The 25,593-nt window shown below is 41.6% G+C and overlaps 1 protein-coding gene and 1 long non-coding RNA gene across 3 annotated transcripts in view; one reads left to right on the forward strand and one right to left on the reverse strand.

Moving 5' to 3' along the window:
- LOC137429057 (cadherin-7) overlaps positions 1 to 25,593 on the reverse strand; it is a 388,741-nt gene that overhangs the window by 111,296 nt on the left and 251,852 nt on the right. For both annotated transcript variants that reach the window (XM_078781016.1, XM_078781015.1), the window contains 2 exons: positions 17,626 to 17,793; positions 14,714 to 14,901 (listed from right to left, as the gene is read on the reverse strand). In XM_078781016.1, the coding sequence (XP_078637142.1) occupies positions 14,714 to 14,901; positions 17,626 to 17,793 (356 nt within the window). The remainder of the gene's footprint in view (positions 1 to 14,713; positions 14,902 to 17,625; positions 17,794 to 25,593) is intronic.
- On the forward strand, positions 22,856 to 23,081 carry LOC144892708 (uncharacterized). Its single transcript, XR_013623925.1, has 2 exons — positions 22,856 to 22,949; positions 23,007 to 23,081. It is a non-coding gene; the product is annotated as an uncharacterized LOC144892708 (long non-coding RNA).

Below are 25,593 nucleotides of genomic sequence, written 5' to 3' on the forward strand. Positions count from 1 at the left end.
ATATTATATCATGTGAACATGTTAGCTATATTTAAAACATGACCAATTCTTGCTACACTACATATCAAGTGAACATGTTAGCTATATTTAAAACATGACCCTTTCTTGTTACACCACATATCATGTGAACATGTTAGCTATATTTAAAACATGACCCTTTCTGGTTACACCACATATCATGTGAACATGTTAGCTATATTTAAAACATGACCCATTCTTGTTACACTACATATCATGTGAACATGTTAGCTATATTTGAAACATGACCCATTCTTGTTACACCACATATTATATCATGTGAACATGTCAGCTATATTTGAAACATGACCCATTCTTGTTGCACCACATATTATATCATGTGAACATGTCAGCTATATTTAAAACATGACCCATTCTTGTTACACTACATATCATGTGAACATGTTAGCTATATTTAAAACATGACCCATTCTTGTTACACTACATATCATGTGAACATGTTAGCTATATTTAAAACATGACCCATTTTTGTTACACTACATATCATGTGAACATGTTAGCTATATTTAAAACATGACCCATTCTTGTTACACTACATATTCTATCATGTGAACATGTTAGCTATATTTAAAACATGACCAGTTCTTTTTACACCACATATTATATCATGTGAACATGTTAGCTATATTTAAAACATGACCCATTCTTGTTACACTACATATAATGTGAACATGTTAGCTATATTTAAAACATGACCAATTCTTGTTACACCACATATTATATCACATGAACATGTTAGCTATATTTGAAACATGACCAATTCTTGTTACACTACATATCATGTGAACATGTTAGCTATATTTGAAACATGACCCATTCTTGTTACACCACATATTATATCATGTGAACATGTTAGCCAGATTTGAAACATGACCAATTCTTGTTGCACCACATATTATATCATGTGAACATTTTAGCTCTATTTGAAACATGACCAATTCTTGTTGCACCACATATTATATCATGTGAACATGTTAGCTATATTTAAAACATGACCAATTCTTGTTACACCACATATTCTATCATGTGAACATGTTAGCTATATTTAAAACATGACCAATTCTTGTTACACCACATATTCTATCATGTGAACATGTTAGCTATATTTAAAACATGACCAATTCTTGTTACATCACATATTCTATTATGTGAACATGTTAGCTATATTTAAAACATGACCAATTCTTGTTACACCACATATTCTATCATGTGAACATGTTAGCTATATTTAAAACATGACCTATTCTTGTTACACCACATATTCTATCATGTGAACATGTTAGCTATATTTAAAACCTGACCCATTCTTGTTACACCACATATCATGTGAACATGTTAGCTATATTTAAAACATGACCCATTCATGTTACACGACATATTCTATCATGTGGACATGTTAGCTATATTTAAAACGTGACCCATTATTGTTTCACCACATATTCTATCATGTGAACATGTTAGCTATATTTAAAACATGACCCATTCATGTTACACGACATATTCTATCATGTGGACATGTTAGCTATATTTAAAACGTGACCCATTATTGTTACACCACATATTATATCATGTGAACATGTCAGCTATATTTAAAACATGACCCATTCTTGTTACACTACATATCATGTGAACATTTCGGGGACCTCTCCCTCCCACAGTTCTCTCGATGTCTCCATGTCTCTCGGTCCCTGCTCTCCAAGAAGTTCTGTCGCTCTCTCCAAGAAGTTCTCGGAGAGAGCGACAATCCTTCAACAATCCTCTCCAAGAAGTTCTGTCGCTCAAGCTTTTGGGTCTCACCATCTGCCATGATCTTTCTTGGGAAAACCACATTTCCAAGCTGGCCTCCAAAGCCAGTTGCCGACTGGGCATCCTCCGTCGTGCGAAGTCCTTCCTAGGCACACCTGAGCTCCTCACCACATACAAGGCTTTCATCCGCAGCTCAATGGAATACTGTTCTCCCCAATGGGCTGGTGCTCCTGCCTCACACCTGGCTCGGCTTCACGCTGTTGAATCCAAAGCTTTCAGAATCATTGGAATCTCCCGCGATGAAGCAATCTCTGAGGGCCTTTCACTCACTCACCGCAGGCAGGTAGGTGGTCTTTCTGTCTTCTACCGACTCCTCTCCGGCCTTGCTCCCCCAGCTCTCTCTGTGCTCTGTCCCCTAAATATTCCTACAGGTCGCACAAGATCTGCCAGCCACCCTCTGATGGTTAAACTGCCGAAATCTCGGCTCTCTGCTCACCTTCACTCTTTCATTCCTCTTTTCTCCCGCCTCTGGAACAAACTCCCACACTCACTTCAATCACACTCCTCCCTCCAGGTCTTCAAAACAGCTGTTCACCACCATCTCTTATCTTCCCCCATCCAAAACCTTGATCTTTTCTACCCCCACTAATTCACCCCAGATCCACCTTGTTTGAAATTCCAACTTCTTTCCTGGAAGTCCTGGCAGTGTCCATATGTTTTATACCTCTCCCACCCCTCCCCCTTCCCATGCCTCCCCCCAAAGCCCTCTCCCTCCCACAGTTCTCTCGATGTCTCCATGTCTCTCGGTCCTTGCTCTCAAATGTTGTGTTTGTGTCCTTCCCCCTCTCTCCCCATCTTGTCTACCGCTCCCGATGTTATTTGTTTTGTGTGTCTGTTTGTCTTTCTGTGTGATTAATGTTCGCTCTTTCACGAGCCTCGATCTTGTATACAAAAAAAAACAAAACAAACAAACAAAAAAAACAACAACATGTTAGCTATATTTAAAACATGACCCATTCTTCTTACATTACATATCATGTGAACATGTTAGCTATATTTAAAACATGACCCATTCTTGTTCCACTACATATTCTATCATGTGAACATGTTAGCTATATTTAAAACGTGACCCATTATTGTTACACCACATATTCTATCATGTGAACATGTTAGCTATATTTAAAACATGACCCATTCTTGTTCCACCACATATTATATCATGTGAACATGTCAGCTATATTTAAAACATGACCCATTCTTGTTACACCACATATCATGTGAACATGTTAGCTATATTTAAAACATGACCCATTCTTGTTACACCACATATCATGTGAACATGTTAGCTATATTTGAAACATGACCCATTCTTGTTACACCACATATTATATCATGTGAACATGTTAGCTATATTTAAAACATGACCAATTCTTGCTACACTACATATCAAGTGAACATGTTAGCTATATTTAAAACATGACCCTTTCTTGTTACACCACATATCATGTGAACATGTTAGCTATATTTAAAACATGACCATTTCTTGTTACACCACATATCATGTGAACATGTTAGCTATATTTAAAACATGACCCATTCTTGTTACACTACATATCATGTGAACATGTTAGCTATATTTGAAACATGACCCATTCTTGTTACACCACATATTATATCATGTGAACATGTCAGCTATATTTGAAACATGACCCATTCTTGTTGCACCACATATTATATCATGTGAACATGTCAGCTATATTTAAAACATGACCCATTCTTGTTACACTACATATCATGTGAACATGTTAGCTATATTTAAAACATGACCCATTCTTGTTACACTACATATCATGTGAACATGTTAGCTATATTTAAAACATGACCCATTCTTGTTACACTACATATCATGTGAACATGTTAGCTATATTTAAAACATGACCCATTCTTGTTACACTACATATCATGTGAACATGTTAGCTATATTTAAAACATGACCCATTCTTGTTACACTACATATTCTATCATGTGAACATGTTAGCTATATTTAAAACATGACCAGTTCTTTTTACACCACATATTATATCATGTGAACATGTTAGCTATATTTAAAACATGACCCATTCTTGTTACACTACATATAATGTGAACATGTTAGCTATATTTAAAACATGACCAATTCTTGTTACACCACATATTATATCACATGAACATGTTAGCTATATTTGAAACATGACCAATTCTTGTTACACTACATATCATGTGAACATGTTAGCTATATTTGAAACATGACCCATTCTTGTTACACCACATATTATATCATGTGAACATGTTAGCTATATTTTAAACATGACCAATTCTTGTTGCACCACATATTATATCATGTGAACATTTTAGCTCTATTTGAAACATGACCAATTCTTGTTGCACCACATATTATATCATGTGAACATGTTAGCTATATTTAAAACATGACCAATTCTTGTTACACCACATATTCTATCATGTGAACATGTTAGCTATATTTAAAACATGACCAATTCTTGTTACACCACATATTCTATCATGTGAACATGTTAGCTATATTTAAAACATGACCAATTCTTGTTACATCACATATTCTATTATGTGAACATGTTAGCTATATTTAAAACATTACCAATTCTTGTTACACCACATATTCTATCATGTGAACATGTTAGCTATATTTAAAACATGACCAATTCTTGTTACACCACATATTCTATCATGTGAACATGTTAGCTATATTTAAAACCTGACCCATTCTTGTTACACCACATATCATGTGAACATGTTAGCTATATTTAAAACATGAGCAATTCTTGTTACACCACATATTCTATCATGTGAACATGTTAGCTATATTTAAAACATGAGCAATTCTTGTTACACCACATATCATGTGAACATGTTAGCTATATTTAAAACATGACCAATTCTTGTTCCACTACATATTATATCATGTGAACATGTTAGCTATATTTAAAACATGACCAATTCTTGTTACACCACATATTATATCATGTGAACATGTTAGCTATATTTAAAAGATGACCAATTCTTGTTACACTACATATTATATGATGTGAACATGTTAGCTATATTTAAAACATGACCAATTCTTGTTACATCACATATTCTATTATGTGAACATGTTAGCTATATTTAAAACATGACCAATTCTTGTTACACCACATATTATATCATGTGAACATGTTAGCTATATTTAAAACATGACCAATTCTTGTTACATCACATATTCTATTATGTGAACATGTTAGCTATATTTAAAACATGACCAATTCTTGTTACACCACATATTATATCATGTGAACATGTTAGCTATATTTAAAACATGACCAATTCTTGTTACACCACATATTATATCATGTCCTGTCTGTCTGCATTAATTGTTGGACGTTAAAGATCCCTTCGTGTCCTTCCCGAAGTGTAGGCGATTTATCACCGGCACAATGAACAAATTACAGATTTCTGTCCGAACCAGCAGGGGCACTGCGTCAGTGGCACAGCCATGCCCTCAGACAATGATGCTACCCGCAGCTTTGTGCTGCAGATGGAAGAAGAAGAAGAAGAAGAATCAATGGAAAAAAAAGATACACCTACTTCTGTGTTTGTATTGTAAAGGGGAAATCTGTGCACTAATTTATTCGCTAAATCATGGCCCTGGATCACGAATTTGTACTCAAAACGATTTGCTTCATAATACGGAACCTGTTGTTCACAATGAATCGCATGTTCCAGTCTCCAAATCGTCCCACGTGACCGGTGCCACCTCATCACGTGCTGGATTCTGAGAGTCCTAAATTGTTTGCCCTTCTCACGATTCTTTTCACATATGATTCACCTTCCCTTTCCAGGATCCGGCGTGCTGCATGTGCACCTGTATGCTTTCACTGCTGCATTACATCCTGTTCAACGGCGCCATGAAAGTTCAGCAAGCGGCGTCGGATATTTCGCAGCAGACATGGAACCGAAAGCAAAGCAATTTTTTAAGAGGCGGCCGAGCTGAGGCAATTAGTCAAGCTTCTTCACCCGCACTTCAGGAAATGTCAGATGTGAAGATGTCTAACCTTACAAATGACATTTCCCATAGCTTGATAGCTCATGCACGTGGCCTACTCCAAATTACTTTCTTCCATCGGTTTCAATCTTACAATTCATCTTCCGGGACCAGTTTGCCAAAGCGACCTGAGCTACATTCGCTGCAATTCCACATGATTATCCCATCTTTACCTGGCACTGCATAACACCTGGATCTTAGAGAAAACTTCTTCTTATTCTTCTTCTTCTTCTTCCGATCAATACAGGACCCATTCGACGAAACCGGTACGATTTGGATTTTTTTTTTTTTTTTTAATGACCCAAATGTTTCACTTTTCTGAATACCCCACAACATTAAGGACATATTTAACTTGCAGAAAAAAATATTTTCCCATCTCAGGCATTAAATCCCTATTATTTATTGGTCATTACTTTATGATACGGCACTATATTTTCTCAACCCCGTTATGGACACTCTGGAAGCTGTTTGAATATGATTATGAACTGTATTTGTAATTAAACAAACATTTTCCTATTCATCAAATGTCCCTCACACTAATTAAATAATTGGAAATATAAAAAGTACATCAATTCTCCCACTTTTGTTATACTAAAGCTTCAAATGTGCCACATTTTTGATTCTTTGATTCTGTTTTTTATCATACATCTACTTTAGCATCTGACTTTTAACTAAAAAAGGTATTGTTATGATTGCTCTGAACATTTCTGACAGAGTTCAACAAACATTACATACATTTTCATAAAATCTAAAGAAATAAATCACAAAAAATATAGGCGTGACAGGGTTGAGACTAGGATAACAGGGTTGAGACTAGGATAACAGGGTTGAGACTAGGATAACAGGGTTGAGACTAGGATAACAGGGTTGAAGGTGGTAAACAGGGTTGAAGGTGGTAAACAGGGTTGAAGGTGGTAAACGGGGTTGAAGAGACAAATACAGCTTAACATAAATAGTTGTTTTTAATCTCAAATTCAATGTAATATTTTCTATAAACATTGTATTTCATTATGCAACCATTTAAGAAGAACAATAGACATACATTTTAATTTAACTGAATTTTATTAACACTGATGATAACAACAATATACTGTACAGTAAAATGTAAACGTGAGACTGAATAGGTCATCAAAATAAAACAACTGGTATGTTGCGATATACCAGTTGCTGTGTCGTGACGTGTTGACGTAATAAAACAACTTGTGCAGTTTTGTGGTGTGTGTGTGTGTGTGTGTACATGTGCAGTGCAAAACCAACCTGCAGTCTCAGGCATAAGAACCAAGCCTCTGGTCAAACAAGATTTGCAAGGCCTCAGGATAACTTAACTAAATACCTGTTTTAGTGCAAAACACACTTTGTGCTTGTTACATGTACATAAACTTTTATTAATTGACGGAACATGTATACGTAGTATAAGAATAGCATGTATGCATATGCATGTAGTATAAGAATGTTGATGAAATATAATAATTAATTTAAATAATATGATAACTTCACAACCAAAGTGTTAAAAACACAACCCCGTCACAATCGCACAACCCTGTTATGATGAAACTAATAACGGGGTTGGGTGTAACGGGGTTGTGATTTTTTACTCAAGATGGCCACTACTCTACCTCTGTTGATTAAGGGGAGACCACATGGCATGCATGATAGTAAGAAATCCAATATATTGTTGAAATAACAAAGATAACTTTCCCAAATAATTGTTTTCTATCTTTATTACATGTAACAGAGTTGAGCTGTTAAGCTTTACGACCACACTATGAAAGTTTAAATTACTATAAAACATTGGACAAAAAGGTGGGAAGTTACCTCTCTCTGCAGCATCTTGTTCAGAACACTTGTAGAATGCCACTTCCTGTTGGTGATGTCACTTAAAGGGCCAGTCCATTATTTTTATGGAGGGGGGAATGACTTGTGTAACGGGGTTGAGTGCGACTGGGGGACAGAACTATATAATGCTATTTTAATGATTAATCATCTATTAAAAAACTAAACATGACCAGCAATAAAGCACAGATACAATTGTATGTCAATGGCAAAATGTATGATTTTTTTTTACATTTTTAGTAGTCATATCTCAAGTCCACTTTCATCGAAGGCCAAGGGGGACATGAAAAAATGGACAAAATAGGTGGTGTCTACTGCAAAAAGCAAGATAATTTATGATATAAAGATAAAATGTATGTAATTTGTTTACAAAATATTAAAGGGAACATTTCAATTGATGATAAAAAGCTTTTAAAATTTGATTTTGGTGACCCGATGGATAAAATACACTTTAAAAGGTCAGAGGGACCGCAAATCGTACCGGTTTCGTGGAATGACCCACAGATACTCCCTGTGCAAAAGCAATACGATTTCTCCTGTATTGTTTGCTTTTTTCTAAGCACTCGTAAAGTGATAGCAGGAAATCAATATGAAGTTAATTATTCTTTTACCTGGGATCGCCAACATAATAAGGTTTTCATTGACTTCACCTTGAGGCTTTGAAACAGCCTTTATTTTCTTACATCTTCAATAACGGAACTTGGTTAAAGGAAATAGGCCTATGTGTCATTTTAGCCTTCTCTGGCAAGCAACGACTCCATTTCCGAACACGTTTTTGATTTTTTACGTTCCCACTGATTTTGATAATTAATAGACAAATTTACCAGGTAGAATGCTTCAGGTTAACAGGAATCTCGATCATTGATACCATTGCACGTACTAATCTCAGATATCAACTCGGTAAGAGCACATACCTCCCTCCGCCAAGCTGAACAGTTTACGTTTTGGATCCCACTGATAGGTCATACGTGGATCCGGACCTGAACCAAAATCAAATCACCTTGTTCTTGTCACATACCAAACCTGTCCACCAAGTTTTGTCATAATCCGTCTACAACTTTTTGAGATATCCTGCTAGATATCATTTTAACCCTATCTCTCAATAGTGAATAATTACTTTAAAAACTCCTACTTTCTGGATCCGAATCTTCACCAAAATCGAACCATTTCATCCGCGTCACATACACTACCTGTCCACCAAATTTCATCCGAATCCATGCAGAACTTTTAAAGATATCCTGTTCACAGACAGACGAACAGACAGACAGACAAAATGAAAAATTGGTCATTATTTGTTTTCTAAACTAATTTATTCCTGGATTATGCTCAAGAAATTTCATCTTGATCGGATGAAGTTTTGTACTTGTCGAATTATGACGTCATAATGGAGGCACCTATGACATCATCATTAACATATTTTATTCCCCATGGAGAGTTCTTTACAATGAGCCATGTGTCAATTTTTTCTGTTCAGCACTTTTGGAGATATAAAGGTGCAAATTTTTTCGGTTTTTCCAAGATGGCGGCCGAACCACGTGACCCAAAAAACACCGAAGACCCTTTTGACCCAAAAGCCTCTGAAGACACCAAAGACCCAAGAGACCCTGAATACCCAAAACACCTCAAAGACCCAAAATACCCTTAAAGGCCCAGAGGATCAAAAAGACCCTGAAGACCCAAATGGCCCTGAAGACCCAAAACACCATGAAGACCCAAAAGACACTGATATGGTCAAAGATGCCTACCCCTCTGAAACGACGTGTGGTGAGGTGCGCAGTGCACGCCGAGTCACGCTAGTTCATTATAATAGAGCAAACATATATGGTTATGTAGTTATGTCGTTATGTATATTTGTATTTTTGCGATGTAAACGTCTTCTTCTTCTTCAAATAAAATTAACACCCACTTAATTAACCCTATTAATTTCGTTTAGACTGCTGAGACCTCTCAGACCTTTGATGACCCTTTAATTACCCCAAGAACCTTAAGACCACCAAGACCCCTGAAGACCCAAAATACCCTTAAAGACCATGAAGATCCCAAATACCCAAAACACCCAAAAGACCCAAAATACTCTTGAAGGCCCAGACTCTCAAAACCAAAATGGCCCCGAAGACCTAAAATACCCAAAATACCCTGAAGACCCAAAACACCCCGAAGACCCAAAAGACCCAGAAGACCCAAAATACCCCGAAGACCCAAAACACCCCGAAGACCCAAAACACCCCGAAGACCCAAAACACCCCGAAGACCCAAAACACCCCGAAGACCCAAAACAACCCGAAGACCCAAAGACCCTTAAAGACCAAGAAGAACCAAAGGACCCTTCAGACCCCAAAGCCCCTGAAGACCCCGAAGACCCCAAAAAACATCGAAGACCCTTTGGACACAAAAACCTCTGAAGACACCAAAGACCCAAAAGACCCTGAAGACCCAAAACACAATGAAGACCCAAAAGACACTGAAATGGTCAAAGATGCCTACCCCTCTGAAACGACGTGTGGTGAGGCACGCAGAGCGCGCCGAGTCACGCTAGTTCATTATAATAGAGCAAACGTATATGGTTATGTAGTTATGTCGTTATGTATGTTTGTTTATATGCGACGCTAACGTCTTCTTCTTCTTCAAATAAAATTAACACCCTCTTAATTAACCCTATTAATTACGTTTAGACTGCTGAGACCCCTCAGACCTTTGATGACCCTTTAATTACCGCAAGATCCAAAATACCCTTAAAGACCCTGAAGACCCCGAAGACCCAAAACACCCCAAAGACGCAAAACACCCCGAAGACCCAAAACACCCCGAAGACGCAAAACACCCCGAAGACCCAAAACACCCCGAAGACCCAAAACACCCCGAAGACCCAAAACACCCCGAAGACCCAAAACACCCCGAAGACCCAAAACACCCGGAAGACCCAAAATATCCTGAAGACCCAAAAGACCCAAAGACCCTTAAAGACCAAGAAGAACCAAAAGACCCTTCAGACCCAAAAGAACCCTAAGACCCAAAACACCCTGAAGACCCAAAACACCCTGAAGAGCCAAAAAAACCCTGAAGACCCCAAATAACCTTAAAGACCCTTTAGACCCAAAATACCCTTAAATACCCCGAATACCCAAAATACCCCAAAGACTCTTAAAGACCCAGAGGAAACAAAAGACTCTTAAGACCCAAAAGCCCCTGAAGACACCGAAGACCCAAAATACCCCGAAGACCCAAAATACCCTTAAAGGCCCAGAGGATCCAAAAGACTCTGAAGACCCAAATGTCCCTAAAGACCCAAAACACCATGAAGACCCAAAAGACCCCAAAATGGTCAAAGATACATATCCCTCAAATACAACGTGTGGTGAGGTGCGCGGAGCACGCCGAGTCACACTAGTACTAATAATATAGTAAATATAATCGTAACACTGCATTCCCTTTGTCGTTATTGCAAAGTTTCTACATTGAAGCAGTGTATGGTTGGTTCATTGTTGACTCGAACCATAGAATAAACCAGTCTCAATGCAAAAATATTTTAATACTTACATTATTTGCTAACTGGTATCCCCACCCAGGTCATACTATCCTCTTCAACTAAAGTATCAAACAAGCCCAGCTACACCAATGTTAGACTTTCTGTCTTGTTTTTAATGATCTTTAAAATCATTATTTTATTTAAATTAAAGTACTATATACTTGAACACTGCAAGAGGTATCGTGTTCTATGAACTCTCGAGTTACATATATCATATTTTATATTGTATTGCATGTATATTTGTACGTATTTAATGTTATTTATCGATTTAAAAGTGTTATGTACGAAACAAACGCCCTAAAGAACTCCACAATTGCAGGCTTGGAACACATGACATACCCTTAATACTTTAGTTCTTCTTGGAAAATATACTTCACATATCGCAATTCTGCAATTCACAAGGGTTTTCGGAACTGAAATGAGGACTTGCTGTATGCCAATTCAAAAAAAGTTTTTCGTCTCGCTCCTTCCTTTTGATGGAAATGATCAGATATGAATCATAGAAGTTAACATGAAAGTGAAAGCCATTTTCTCAATTTTGATGATTAGTTAAATTTATTTGTCCAACCCCTTGAAATTTGCTCATTCGACAATCCATTGAATGTCCCCAAAAAAGGTTGATGGTCTTTGATTAGTTCTCCTTGAGTTAAATTCCCATCTGGTATTGGAGAAGTTCATGCTGTGATCCAACAGACTCTGTACTCTCCTTGAACCTATCGAGATCAACCTTTTTACTGTGTGTCCCCTAAGACCCAAATCCTTGTGTATTTTGTAAGATCACATTGACTCATCATGTTTTCATATTCATAAGTTGTAATTCTTTTGAGCTGTACAGGCAATCCTGTCCTATATTTTAGTGGACAGCCTATTACAGAAAGAAAAGTTCTTTCAACCTCAACATCTGTAGTGAAACAGTATAATCCTGTACAAAATGGAGATGTGAGCTTCATTTTAATTTACATGAAGATGAATCCAGAAATTCCAAGTCAAATTATTCCAGATTAAAAGATTGGAAATGAAAATGGTGACACAAAAGTTTGAATAACTAAACTATCAAAGTACACCACTCTTTGTTGCCCCACAAACTGATCAACATTTTTTCTTTGAAGTTGCAATATGATTCAACATAAAGTTTGGGGTTAGCTCAATGCGGGATTTGCTCCTGTTATGTAATCAAGTGCAATCACAGCACATGAATGTGCCCAACTATGGCCAAGCAATGGAAAACCGAGGCGCTCACTTACCATATAAAACGACACACACACACACACACACACACACACACACACACACACACACACACACACACACACACACACACACACACACACACACACACCAATTTGACATCTCGCCCCGAGCGTCATTTTTCCTCGATACGCCACTGCTCCAGTGTACCTGCGATCTGTTTTTAAAATTCCCTCTAGATGATGGACCCAGATTGTGTATATTTTAAAATACTAGGGCATGCCCGTACTATATATATATATCTAAAATTATATCCCCCCCCCCCTCTATTTACATGAAATGGTTTGGTCCATGAAATGTTTTGGTTCATTCGCAACGCCAAAGCGAACGGCGAACGCTTTACATGAAATGGTTTGGTCTATGAAATGTTTTGGACCATTCGCAACGCCAAAGCGAACGGCGAACGGCTTGCGAGTACAGTGACAATCCCCCCCCCCCTCTATTTACATGAAATGGTTTTTATTAGTTTTAAAACATAGTTTAACGCCAACATAGCGCCAACATAGTTTGCAAACGTGAAATAAATGAATACGCTCTCAAATGTGCCATCCGAGGCAGAGTGTGTTCGCCACGTTCGGCACACGCGATAGCTCGCTGCTCTCTGATTGGTTGAATCGTTTTTTGGACATAGCTCGGTAAGTACTTGTCCGATTAATATGAAACCTTGAAAAGGCACATCCTCGGGTCCCCAGCAATATACCTGGCAAGTTTAAAGTATATCGGACCCGTGGTTGTCGAGAAACAGCGGTCACAGACAAACAAACGTACAAACAAACACACAGAGATTACTGGAATTATAGATAGATAACGATGATTAACGAGGTAAACCACCACTTGATGAACGCTATTTAGGCTGCTTTTGCAAGCCATGGCATTACAGTAGACAGAGCTCATTTTTTGTTTTTACGTACCCATTTTTTATTGACTAACATTTTTGTCCGATATACTTTCATTGTATTAATTTAAGAGGTGGTGTCCCAAACATTTTCTGCCATGTCAACCAGAAGCAATCACCTTGCTGTCGCTTGCCAAGCCAGCCAGCCGTTCCTCATCACCCATTTCGTTGGAGTGCTTAAGCCGCTTGGTGAGGGCTCCACAAATGAAGTGACAAATGCCTGTGCCCTTAATTAATTATTCACAAGGTCAGGGAAGCTTGGTTGTGTTATAACACCCTTTTTGAATATGATTAACGAGGTAAACCACGACTTGGTGAACGCTATTCAGGCTGCTTTTGCAAGCCATGGCGTTACAGTAGACAGAGCTCCCTTTTTGTTTTTACGTACCCATTTTTTCATTGACGAACATTTTTGTGGGATAGTCCCTCTCCCTCTCCCCGCCTCCTCGCTCCACCCTCCTTCCCTTCTCTCTCTCCTCCCTGCTCCTCCCCCTCCCCTCCTTTCCTCCTCCCTCCTCTCTCCCCCTTCCCCCTCCCTTCTTCTGTCCTCCCTCGTTTCTCTCTCCCCCTACTCTCTCTCTCCTCTCCCTCCACTCCACTCTCATCCCTTCCCCTCCCCCTTACCCCTCTACCCTCCTCCTCTCCTCCACCTTTCCCCTCCCACTTCTCCTCCCCTCCTTTCTCCCCTTCCCTTCCCTTCCTCCTCCCTCCTCCTCTCCTCCTCCTCTCCTCCCCTCCTCTACCTCCCTCCTCTCCTCCCCCCCTCTCTTCATTTTCCCGTCAGGAAGTGACTCATCATTACCGGGAAACGCCGGGTACTTTTGCTAGTCAATAATAAGTCAGTGTTGTGACATACTTCCACCCATCCTGCTTTGACACGCTTTGGGCAATGGTTCAAAAATATTGAACCCAGCTTGAATTGCAAGCCCATGTAGGTTGGTTAATTAACATGAAAACGCAGTTGTTAACATGAAAACGCAGTTGTTAACATGAAAACGCAGTTGTTAACATGAAAACGCAGTTGTTAACATGAAAACGCAGTTGTTAACATGAAAACGCAGTTGTTAACATGAAAACGCAGTTGTTAACATGAAAACGCAGTTGTTAACATGAAAACGCAGTTGTTAACATGAAAACGCAGTTGTTAACATGAAAACGCAGTTGTTAACATGAAAACGCAGTTGTTAACATGAAAACGCAGTTGTTAACATGAAAACAAGAATAGCTGGGTTTTCAACCCGTTATGGAAATGAGGCAATCTCACTATAATCACAATGAAAAACCCCCACAATGATAACGACTACAACACTCAAGACATTGTGCTTACCTGCAGGAGAGTGATCAGCCCATCTTGTGAAGTTATCTCTGTCGTGATGCCAAAGTAGCCAGGGGCATCACTTTTCACCAATGTGTATGAAACGTCAGCATTCTCTCCCACGTCTGCATCCAGTGCGTGTACCCGCCCAATCTCTGTGCCCACAGGTGTCAATTCACTCACCGAAAAGGTAAAGGACTCTACAGAGGGATTTAAAAGGTAAGACAACTTGTCAGCAAGTCAAGGTGACAGGAAGTTTTGGCTGGTCTTTGTCTTACAGCACCTTCAGAAAGTATTCACACCCCGTGACTTTTTTCACATTTTGTAGTGTTTCGGCCTCGATTTAAAATAAACTTGAGATTTTTTGTCACTGATCAACACATAATACCCCATAATGTCAAAGTGAAATTTTGTTTTAGAAAGCTTTGCAAAATAATACAAAATGAAATACAGAAATATCTAATTTACATGAGTATTAAACCCCCCGAGTCAATACTTTGCAGAACAGCCGTTGGCAGTAATTACAACTTTGAGTCTTCTTTGGAATGTCTGTATCAGCTTTGCAAGTCTGTGTTTGGGGAGTTTCTCCCATTCTTCGTTGCAGATTTGCTCAAGCTCTGTTAAGTTGGATGGGGAGCGTCGGTGAAAATCAATCTTCAAGTCTTTCCACAGATTCTCAATGGGATTCATGTCTGGCCTTGGGCTGGACCACTCAAGGACTTTCACGTTCTTCTTCTGAAGCCATTCCAGTGTTGCTTTGGCTGTATGATTGGGATTATTATCCTGTTGGAATGTAATTATTCATCGAAGTCTAAGGTCTTTTGCACTCTGAAGCAGGTTATCCTCAATGATTTGCTTGTATATGGCTCCATTCATTGTTCCCCATATCCTTACACGTCTCCCAGTCCCTGCTGCTGAAAAACAGCTCCATAGCATGATGCTGCCACCATCATGTTTCAAGGTTGTAGTTCTGTCAGAGCGGACATTGTGTTCTTGGTCACCTCCCTGATCAAGGTCCTCTTGTCCGGTTGCTCAGTTTGGTCGGACGGCCAGCTCTAGGAAGAGTCTGGGTAATTCCATATTCTTTCCATTTCCTAATGATGGAGCTCACTGTGTTCTTCGGAACTTTCAACACTCTAGAAATTGTTATATATCCTTCCCCAGATCTTTATATCCTTCCCCTCCTCACAATTGTATCTACGGACAGTTCCTTGGACTTCATGATCGAGTTTCTGATCTGACATGCAGTCAACTGTGGGACCTCATACAGAAATGTGTATTTATTTCTAAATCATGCGCAATCAATTGAATTGGTCAAAGGTAGACTCCAATCAAGTTGTGGAGACACCTCAATGATGATCAAAGGAAATCGGATGAACCTGAGCTCAATTTAGAGTGTTATGGCAAAGGGGTTGAATACTTTTTGACTCAAAACATTTCAGCTTTGCATTTTTAATTATTTTGTAAAAACTTCTAAAAAAACAATCCATTTTTACATTATGGGGTATTACAGCATGTGTAGATCAGTGCCAAAAAATCTCAATTGAATTAATTTCAAATTCAGGCTGTAACACAATAAAATGTGAAAAGTCAAGAGGTTCTGAATACTTTCTGAATGCCGCACTGGAGGTGTCAGTGCATCGAGCTCGTGCCAAAAATGGAATGAGGCAAATAAAACAAAACAACAATCCGACATTAAGATAAAGACAATGAAAGATATCCAATTAATACAATAAATGTGAAATGACTCCACTCTGCTGCTCCATTCCTCATCCCTCAGATCGGCAGTCTGCAGCCTCCTCACTCTCTGCAGACCTGGACAAAATCACAGACTGGTCAAACAAGTGGAACATGTCTTTCAATCCCGACAAATCTCACACTCTTACGATGTTTCTCTGAAAAGATCGACTGGACAACCCTCCCATCTACTTTCTCAACAATCCTCTCCAAGAAGTTCTGTCGCTCAAGCTTTTGGGTCTCACTATCTGCAATGATCTTTCCGGGGAAAACCACATTTCCAAGCTGGCCTCCAAAGCCAGTCGCCGACTGGGCATCCTCCGTCGTGCGAAGTCTTTCCTTGCACACCTGAGCTCCTCACCATGTACAAGGCTTTCATCCCCAGCTCTATGGAGTACTGCTCTCCCCCTCTGGGCCGGTTCTCCATCCTCACACCTCGCTCGTCTTCATGTTGTTGAAACCAAAGCGTTCAGAATCATTGGAATATCCCGCGATGAAGCTAACTCCGAGGGCCTTTCACTCACTCACTGCAGGCAGGTTGGTGGTCTTTCTGTCTTCTTCCGACTCCTCTCCGGTCTTGCTCCCCCAGCTCTATCTCTGCGCTGTCCCCCAAATATTCCTGCAGGTCGCACAAGATCTGCCAGCAACCCTCTTCTGGTGAAATGGCCAAAATCAAGACTCTCTGCGCACCTTGACTCTTTCATTCCTCTTTTCTCCCTCACTCTCTTCAATCCCACTCCTCCCTCCAGGTGTTTAAAACAGCTGTTCACCACCATCTCCTATCTTCCCCCATCCAAAACCTTGATCTTTTCTAACCCTGTTAATTCACCCCAGATCCACTTTTTTGAAATGCAAACTTCTTCCTGGAAGTCCTAATGATGTTATATCAAGCTTTTGACGTCGTAGCTGTGCCCTTGTGTTTTTTACCTCTCCCACCCCCCAGCCCCCCTTCCCACGCCCCTCCCCCAAGCCCTCTCCCTCCCACAGATCTCCCGATGTCCCTGTTCTATGCTGTTGTACTTGTGTGCCTCTTTCTCTCTCGCCATCTTGTCTCCCGCTCCCTTTATTGTATGTTTTTTGTGTCCGTTTTTTTGTGATTAATGTTAGGTCTTACACGAGCCTCGATCTTATGTACAAAAAAATAAATAAAAAGGAAAGTAAGAAATAGTTAAACATTGTAATGTTACCTTTGGGAAAAGCAGGAGTGTTATCATTGACGTCAGTAAGCGTGACCGACACGGTCATGGTGCCAGTAAGGCCACCCATGAGACCCTCCATATCTTTTGCCCGGACTACCACCTTGTGTTGTGCCTTCACCTCACGGTCTAGGGTCAGCAGGGCTGTTCGCAGCTCTCCTGTTGGGATGTCGAAATAAAAACCTTCAATTAATGTTGCACTATAATCCCACTCTTCCGTGTCGGGCTACACAGGCACGTGACATCATATCCCCTCCATATCCATGATATTTTCCACACTGTTGATCCTTCGCACACCTACCACTTGCAATCAGGTTATTTCATTGTTTTTCTCGATCAACTCTCCTCTTTTTCCCATTAGCTCATCTACCTGCTTGTTGATGTATACTTGTTTCTCCACTACCCCACTGGAAGTATCTCTCACCTTGGTCTTCCATGAGCAAAGGTTTTGTATAAAATGCCAATTAACTTGCAGGAAGAAAGAAACATGCCACATGCTTTCCGGTAATTAGGGATTATTGAATCTGCATATAAACTCATGTATTGAAAAGAGGATTCTTGGTGTATTTTTAATGGGAGTAGGTGGGTAGGCGATGGCAGACTTTGATAAAGTCCGTTTTGGAAACGGCTGAACATAATGACTGTGCTTTTAATAACTTCTCGCATATACAGTACTAGCAGAAGTACCCGGGTGGGGGAGTGGGGGGAGGGTGGGAGAGGGGAAGGGGGAGGGGGGGGGGGGGAAGGGGAGAGGAGGGGGAGAGAGGAGGTAGAGGGGGGAGAGGAGGTAGAGGGGGGAAGGGGTGGTACCCAGGCGGGTACCACTTCCCCGGTGGTACCCGGGAAGGGGTGGTCGCATATACAGTACTAGCAAAAGTACCTGGGCGGGGGAGAGAGAGAGGGGGGGGGTAGGGAGGGAGGGGGATGGGGAGGGAAGGGGGAGGAAGGGGGGGGGGAAGGGGAGGGGAGGGGGGGATTGGGAGGGAGGCAGGAGAGGAAGGGTGTTCATATATATGCTGGTTTGTGAATGTGGCATTCATCACGTTTCTGAGTTAAGTGTGATGCCGATCAGGAAGAAGAAGAAGCAGTATTTCCAACTTCGTACACTTCCGGGATTGTTTGATTTATTTGTATTCAAATGTCTGGTGATTGTTTTGTATTTATTTATGCGAATGTGTACTTGTATATAACTGTCATTAATTTTAAAAGGCTTCGGCACTATCGAGCGATTATTTTTTAAATGATCCAAAAAAACGAACTTTTTTTTATTTCAGAATTTCTTTTCCCCCTAGAACACTCCCAGTCACACACTGATGAACCTCTGAAAGTTTGACGAAGATTCGTTCAGCCATCTCTGAAAAAAATGGTGACACAGACAGACACCTCTCTTATATAGTAGATTTATATCAATATACTGTGTATACATATTATAAAACAGGAGTGGCCGTCTGTCCATCTGTCCACAAACTACTCCCTCAGTTTTGGGGCTTGTTCTACCAAACCTTCTGTGGAACGTTTTGGGGGTCTGAGCAGATGTCCTAAGGTAAGTGGGAGGTGTCATAAATTCCTCTATGCAATTATGATTGAGACTTGATCCATACGAAGCTGCTCCCAAATTAAAAAGTAAACACACTTTCAGAGTTTCCTGATAGGGTTGCCCAGATAGCTAAGATGGCAGAGCACTGGTATGGTTCACCAGAGGACCTGGAGTCGGTTCCTGGTCTGGGCATGAAATTTTCCCACATATGTCAATTAAATTAAATATATATGTATATACAGTCACGTGAAAAAGTTCAAGGCGCCTCTGTGGTCGAGTGGACTTCAGGCGAGCGGTCGGGGGTGGGTGGGGGGGGGGGGTTCAAGGCACACCTGAGGCCTGATTCCTGAGCGGGGGTCGGAGCCAGTCGACATGCGTTCCCACCAAGAACTAACGGAGCTGAGTCCAGTCAGCGCGGTCGGCGCCGACGAGTGCAAGCGGAAGACCCCAACCAATCAGTTAAGTCACACATAAAATCCTGACCTCTATTTATTTCGTTAGTTTATCCCCTGTGCATGTGTGTGTCTGTACTAGGAGGGTTCCATTTAGAGGGATTAGTTCATCGCATTTGCCTTGTTTGTTACCGGACTTTCGTTTCAATAAAGCCGGCGTTTATTTTTGTACATAAAATCCGGTTGGGTTGAGATATTTTGCAGGGTGAAGACGTCGGCAAGACCCGTCCAGGTATGTTGGTACTCTTCTTCCTCCTCGTGTATACTCCGCCATATAGTTGGATTTAAAACACCTTCATTAACGCACGTTTGCCTTCCGTGGTTCTTTCAGTGTTAATGGAGGGAACCACACGACAATATATATATATATATATATATATATATATATATATATATATATATATATATATATATATATATATATATATATATATATATATATTGTTACGTTTGTGGGGGGTAGGGATACCTTAGTTCAGGTAGAGTGTATAGATTAGTGTGCTCCGACTGTCGGTAAAGATGAATAAGAAACCTCAATGTATCATAAGTAGGGAATTTGTGTAGACCGGATGCCCAGTAAGCTTGTATCTTCATCCCCATCAGAGGGGTGGGACTTGTTAATTAGCGAGGGATAATGGGTAATTGATTCCCTGTTTGTAATTGCCTCTGTAATTTATTCCTCTGTTCCTTATGACACCGTTCCTTAAGTTATGACTTATGACTCTGTTCCTTAAGCCTGGTGTTGGCTTAGCGGTTAGGGTGCTAGCTTGGGATCCTAGGATCCTGAGTTCGAATCCCAGTCGATCGCTGAATTAACACCAGGGGGGTTGACTCAGCCTGTCATCCTTCCGAGGTTGGCAAATTCAGTACCAGCTTGCTGGGTGAATGATCACGGTGTGTACCCTGCGACATAACGCATTGCGACATAACGCATTATATCATAACGTTATGTTCACGTCATGGTTTACGACATGGTTGTAACATAACGCATTACATCATGACGTTAGGTTCACGTCATGGTTTACGGCATGTTCACGACACCATGACGAATAAACGGCAGTCCGTTGGCCCGCCATCTTGTTGACTTGTTTGTGTCTGAATAACCAAACGTTACATGGTGTCAGAAGTGGGATTCGAACCCACGCCTCCATATGGAGACCAGAAAGGATGTCCTCTTCCATTGGGACAAACCTCAAGCCGAGAGCTTTGAAAAGATGAAACAGTTGTGCTGCAATGCACCGGTGCTGGCCTATTACGACGCCAAGAAAGGCTGTACCATTCAATGTGATGCCAGCAGTTACGCTCTCGGAGGAGTGCTTCTGCAAGATGACCACCCTGTAGCATATACATCCCGTGCGCTCACACCGACTGAGCAGAGATACTCGCAATTGGAGAAGGAAATGTTGGCCATTGTACATGCCTGCAAGAAGTTCCATTACTACATATTTGGGACATCAAACATCACCGTCGAGTCCGACCACAAGCCGTTGCAGTCAATTCACACCAAGCCCCTACTAGCAGCACCTATGAGGCTACAATCAATGCTCCTGAAGTTGCAGCCGTATGACTTGACAATCACGTACAAACCAGGGAAGGACATTCCACTGGGCGACACCCTGAGCCGTGCTAACCTCCCAGATACTACACCAGAGATGGACATTGAGCTAATCAATATGGTAGACTTCATATCAGTGGTGCCGTCTCGCTACGCGCAGTTCCAGCAGAGAACTGCTGAAGAGTTGAATGAACTGCACACCATGGTTCTGAAAGGATGGCCAGACACCAAAGCTGAAACACCTCACAGCATCCGTGCATACTGGCAGTACCGTGACGAGCTGTCGGTGATGGATGGAATTGTTTACAAAGGCATGAGAATCGTTGTACCCACAACAATGCGGCCAGACATGATGCGACAAATACATGGCTCACACATGGGAATCAGCAAATGCAAACAGAGAGCCCGAGAAGCTCTGTTCTGGCCAGGCATGACTGCACAAATTGAAGACGTCGTCAGTGACTGCCCACAGTGCAGTTTGTACCAAAGTCAGCAGCACGCAGAAACTCTGATGCCCCTGAAAACACCTCTGTTACCTTGGATTGAGGTGGCTGCTGATATCTTCGAATATGAAGGGAATCAATACTTACTCACAACCGACTGTTTCTCCAAATTCATCGAGGTGGATGCTCTGACAAACCTCAGCACAGCAGTCACTGTCAACGCCCTCAAATCACAAATGTGTCGACACGGCATCGCAGAGACACTCAGAACAGATAACGGACCTCAGTTCAGCTCGCAAGAATTTTCCCAGTTTTGTGCTGACTATCACATCAATCACCAGACGTCTTCGCCCCGATACCCTCAGTCAAATGGTGCAGCTGAGAGAGCCATACAGACGGTAAAGCGACTCTGGTCTAAGTGCAGTGATAAACATCTGGCCCTCCTTGACTACAGGACCACGCCGCTGGAAAGTTGCAACATGTCACCTGCCACGCTTTGCATGTCTCGCAGACCCCGCAACCTGCTGCCAACCTCTCGTGAGTTGTTGCGTCCAATTACTCTGAACTGTGATGAGGTCAGGAAGAAGCTCGATCAGAGCAAGGAGAAGCAACGGGTCCACCACGACAAACATGTCCAAAGAGACCTGCCCGCCCTCCTTCCAGGAGACCCAGTAAGGATGACTCCACTCCCAGGTACAAACAACTGGCTGCCTGCAACAGTTGTAGCCCATCACAGTGTGCCCAGATCATATATCGTTGAAAGTAATGGCAGGAAGTATCGCCGAAACAGGAAACACCTCCGCCTCTCAACATACGGTGCTCATCAGCCAAGCTCCACAGCACTGACGTATGCAACCCGGCACCCGACCAGACCGACCCCACACTGTGCTACTGCTCCAGCTGGTCTGCCAGCTCCCAGCTCAGCTCAGACCACACAGCACTGCCCGTGCAGCAGCAGCCTGCACTCTACAGCCCGTACAGGGCAACCCTCGCCAGTCACACACACGCCATCCTCTCTGCCGCCTGAACAGGGTCAGAATCCTCTCACCACGAAGTCAGGCCGCGTCATCAACAGACCCAAACATCTAGAGGATTATGTGACAAACTGAGGGCAGACTAACCCTTCTTCTAGCACCTTGTAACTCAGGGTAGTCTACCCCTGTTTTACTGTTGTGACAGTATGTTCTAAATGTTTACACTTATTTTGTTCATGTTCGTTCATGCATCAGCTACATCTTTTATTACTTGCTGTGCCATGCTTCACTTAATTTTCCGTTTGTTGTTTGTCAAAGGGAGATGCGACATAACGCATTATATCATAACGTTATGTTCACGTCATGGTTTACGACATGGTTGTAACATAACGCATTACATCATGACGTTAGGTTCACGTCATGGTTTACGGCATGTTCACGACACCATGACGAATAAACGGCAGTCCGTTGGCCCGCCATCTTGTTGACTTGTTTGTGTCTGAATAACCAAACGTTACATACCCCGATTTAGAATAGGTACACCGTATCCCTGCGCATCGTAAGAGGCGACTAAGGGTTGGCGTCAGGAAGGGCATCCGGCCATAAAAACATTGCCTCAAAAAGGGCCCCATGGGGTCATGGGGCCTGCAAGGCCAACCTCCACTCTAACGGGGAAAAATGGCCTTAAAAACGATCATTCATTCATTCATATTCCTTATGACACCGCACTAGACACATAGTCAGAAATCGCCTGTTAAACACACTAATGAAAAAAACCAACCGGAAACCAGGCATGAAGCATTACCGTGGATAACACCGACTTGGTGAGCACACAGGACAGGCAGGATCGTGAGGCCATTCCTAGAAGAGCAGTGATTGAGCAGGGATTTGATTGACACACGACTGGTAAGATGAGACTATGGGATTGGTAAAGCAGGCACGGATGACGTCAGAGCCGCACGCACAAAGGAATTGGAACGGCGGACGTTTTTCCTTCTCGGGTTGGGTCTGGTGGTGGACGGTCATGTGCCGACAGCTTCTCGTTTCTTCTCATTCTGGATTTTGTTAGTGAACGGTCGCATTTTGGCTCTCTCAGCATCGCTGTCCTCTCGCCCTTCTCGGTTTGGGTCTGGTGGTGGACGGTCGTGTGCCGACAGCTTCTCGTTTCTTCTCGTTCTGGACTTTGTTAGCGAACGGTCACATTTTGGCTCTCTCCTCATCGATGTCCTCTCGCCCTTCTCGTTTTGGAACTGGTGGTGAACGGTCGCATTTTCCACTCATGCGCAAAGAGGATTCATCGCGAACGGCCGTGTTCAGAGATCTTACAAGTGGTTGTGAGGAAGACATCTTGCTAGCGGTCGTGAGGAGGACATCTTGCTGGTGATCGTGAGGAGAAAGAGTGCGGTTTGAGGAGAGGAGAGGAGAAAGAAAGGAGAAAGAAAGGAGAAAGAGAGGAGAAAGGAGAAAGGAGAAAGAGGAGAAAGAAAGGAGGAGAAAGAACGAGATCGGGAGGAGAAAGAACGAGATCGTGAGGAGAAAGAAAGAGCCGAGAGCGGCGGTTTCCCACGCGAGGACAATGAAATAAGCGCGGCTGGAAGAGCGAACTGTGCACAGAAGCCTGGTTTTCCCGCCCACGCGCAGCACGCCAACGCACTTGCATTTCCTGCCAAGGCCTCAGACGATCTTTGACGATTCCTGACGAGATACATGAGACAATTTGAGATAAGTGCCACAAAAGAACACATGTCTTTTCAGATATTTTATCCTTTGTTTGTATTCGAGGCTGTGGGTGGGAGCGCACCAATTAGGAATTTAGTTTATCGTGCATTTTCTTTGTTACCGGTATTTCTTTCATTAAACCTGTTTATTTTTGTACATTTTAAACCTGTGTTGTTTCAGTTAATTTATCCAGGTGTGAAGACTGCCGGTGGGCTCCGTGAAGGTAAGCTCTCTTCGGTCTCTTCCTCCCCACGCGTAATTTCCACTATATTTTAACTGAACGCCTCGGAGTGTTAAGCTCATTTGGTCATCTGTAGAACCCTGTGGTGTTCACCACGGGGTAGTCACACGACACTTGGTGTCAGGAGTGGGATTCGGACTCGACGGACATTTTGTGTTCGAGGGTTTTGTGTTCGAGGGTTGCGAGTTCGACACCCGCTGAAGGCGAAATTGCGCTCAGTTTTTCGAATCCAAATTTTGGATGATTGTCTTTCTCTCGTCGAGGGGGAGGTGATTGTAGTACTGTGGTGTCCAAATTTTGTAGTAAATTGGTTTACGAAGCGCAACATCGCGTTTTAAAACAATTTTAATTGATTTATTTCTTTGTTTGAGGTAAAATACGCGTGAGGGAAAACCGCTTTGTTAGCACGTAATGGCGGACATGACCGGCATGGCCAAGTGGGTTGGGGATCTCAACCCCAAAAAAAAAAAATATATATAGATATATATATAGTGAATTCCCAACAAAACATGTGTGCATGGATCAATGCAACACGACTTGCCTTTGTGGACTGGGGCTCCTGCAATGCACTTTACATTCTTGAACGCATTCGATGTTCTGAGTATCATTCGCATGCACTGGCAGTCATTAGTGTCTCTGAGTGTAGAGATCCACCATTGGAGGCCTCTTTATGTCTAGAGGCTGTCACATAATCTCACTTCCAGAATTTTTCCATTATCTACCCATCATTAATCATTCAATCTTGTATGCTTGTCACCTGAACGAAGTCAAACTTTTTTGGTCACCCCACATCTTTGTTGTACATTTTTCTCATCCATACAATTGCAAATCTCATTATTTCTGACTCATTGCTATGTAATTTTGGTGATAAATTGTCTCGCTGCTGATATACTGTCATTCAACATGCTTTTGTTTAATTCCTCTCCTACAAGTCTGAATTTCTCATTGCAGATCATTTGGTGAAGGAAGAATTTTCAGAATATTGTTGCAGCATTTTACATCTCATCGTGGATCGGCATCACTGGATTATACCGGACA

Source organism: Myxine glutinosa, chromosome 6 (genome assembly GCF_964187855.1).
Source record: "Myxine glutinosa chromosome 6, kmMyxGlut1.1, whole genome shotgun sequence".
Taxonomy (NCBI): domain Eukaryota; kingdom Metazoa; phylum Chordata; class Myxini; order Myxiniformes; family Myxinidae; genus Myxine; species Myxine glutinosa.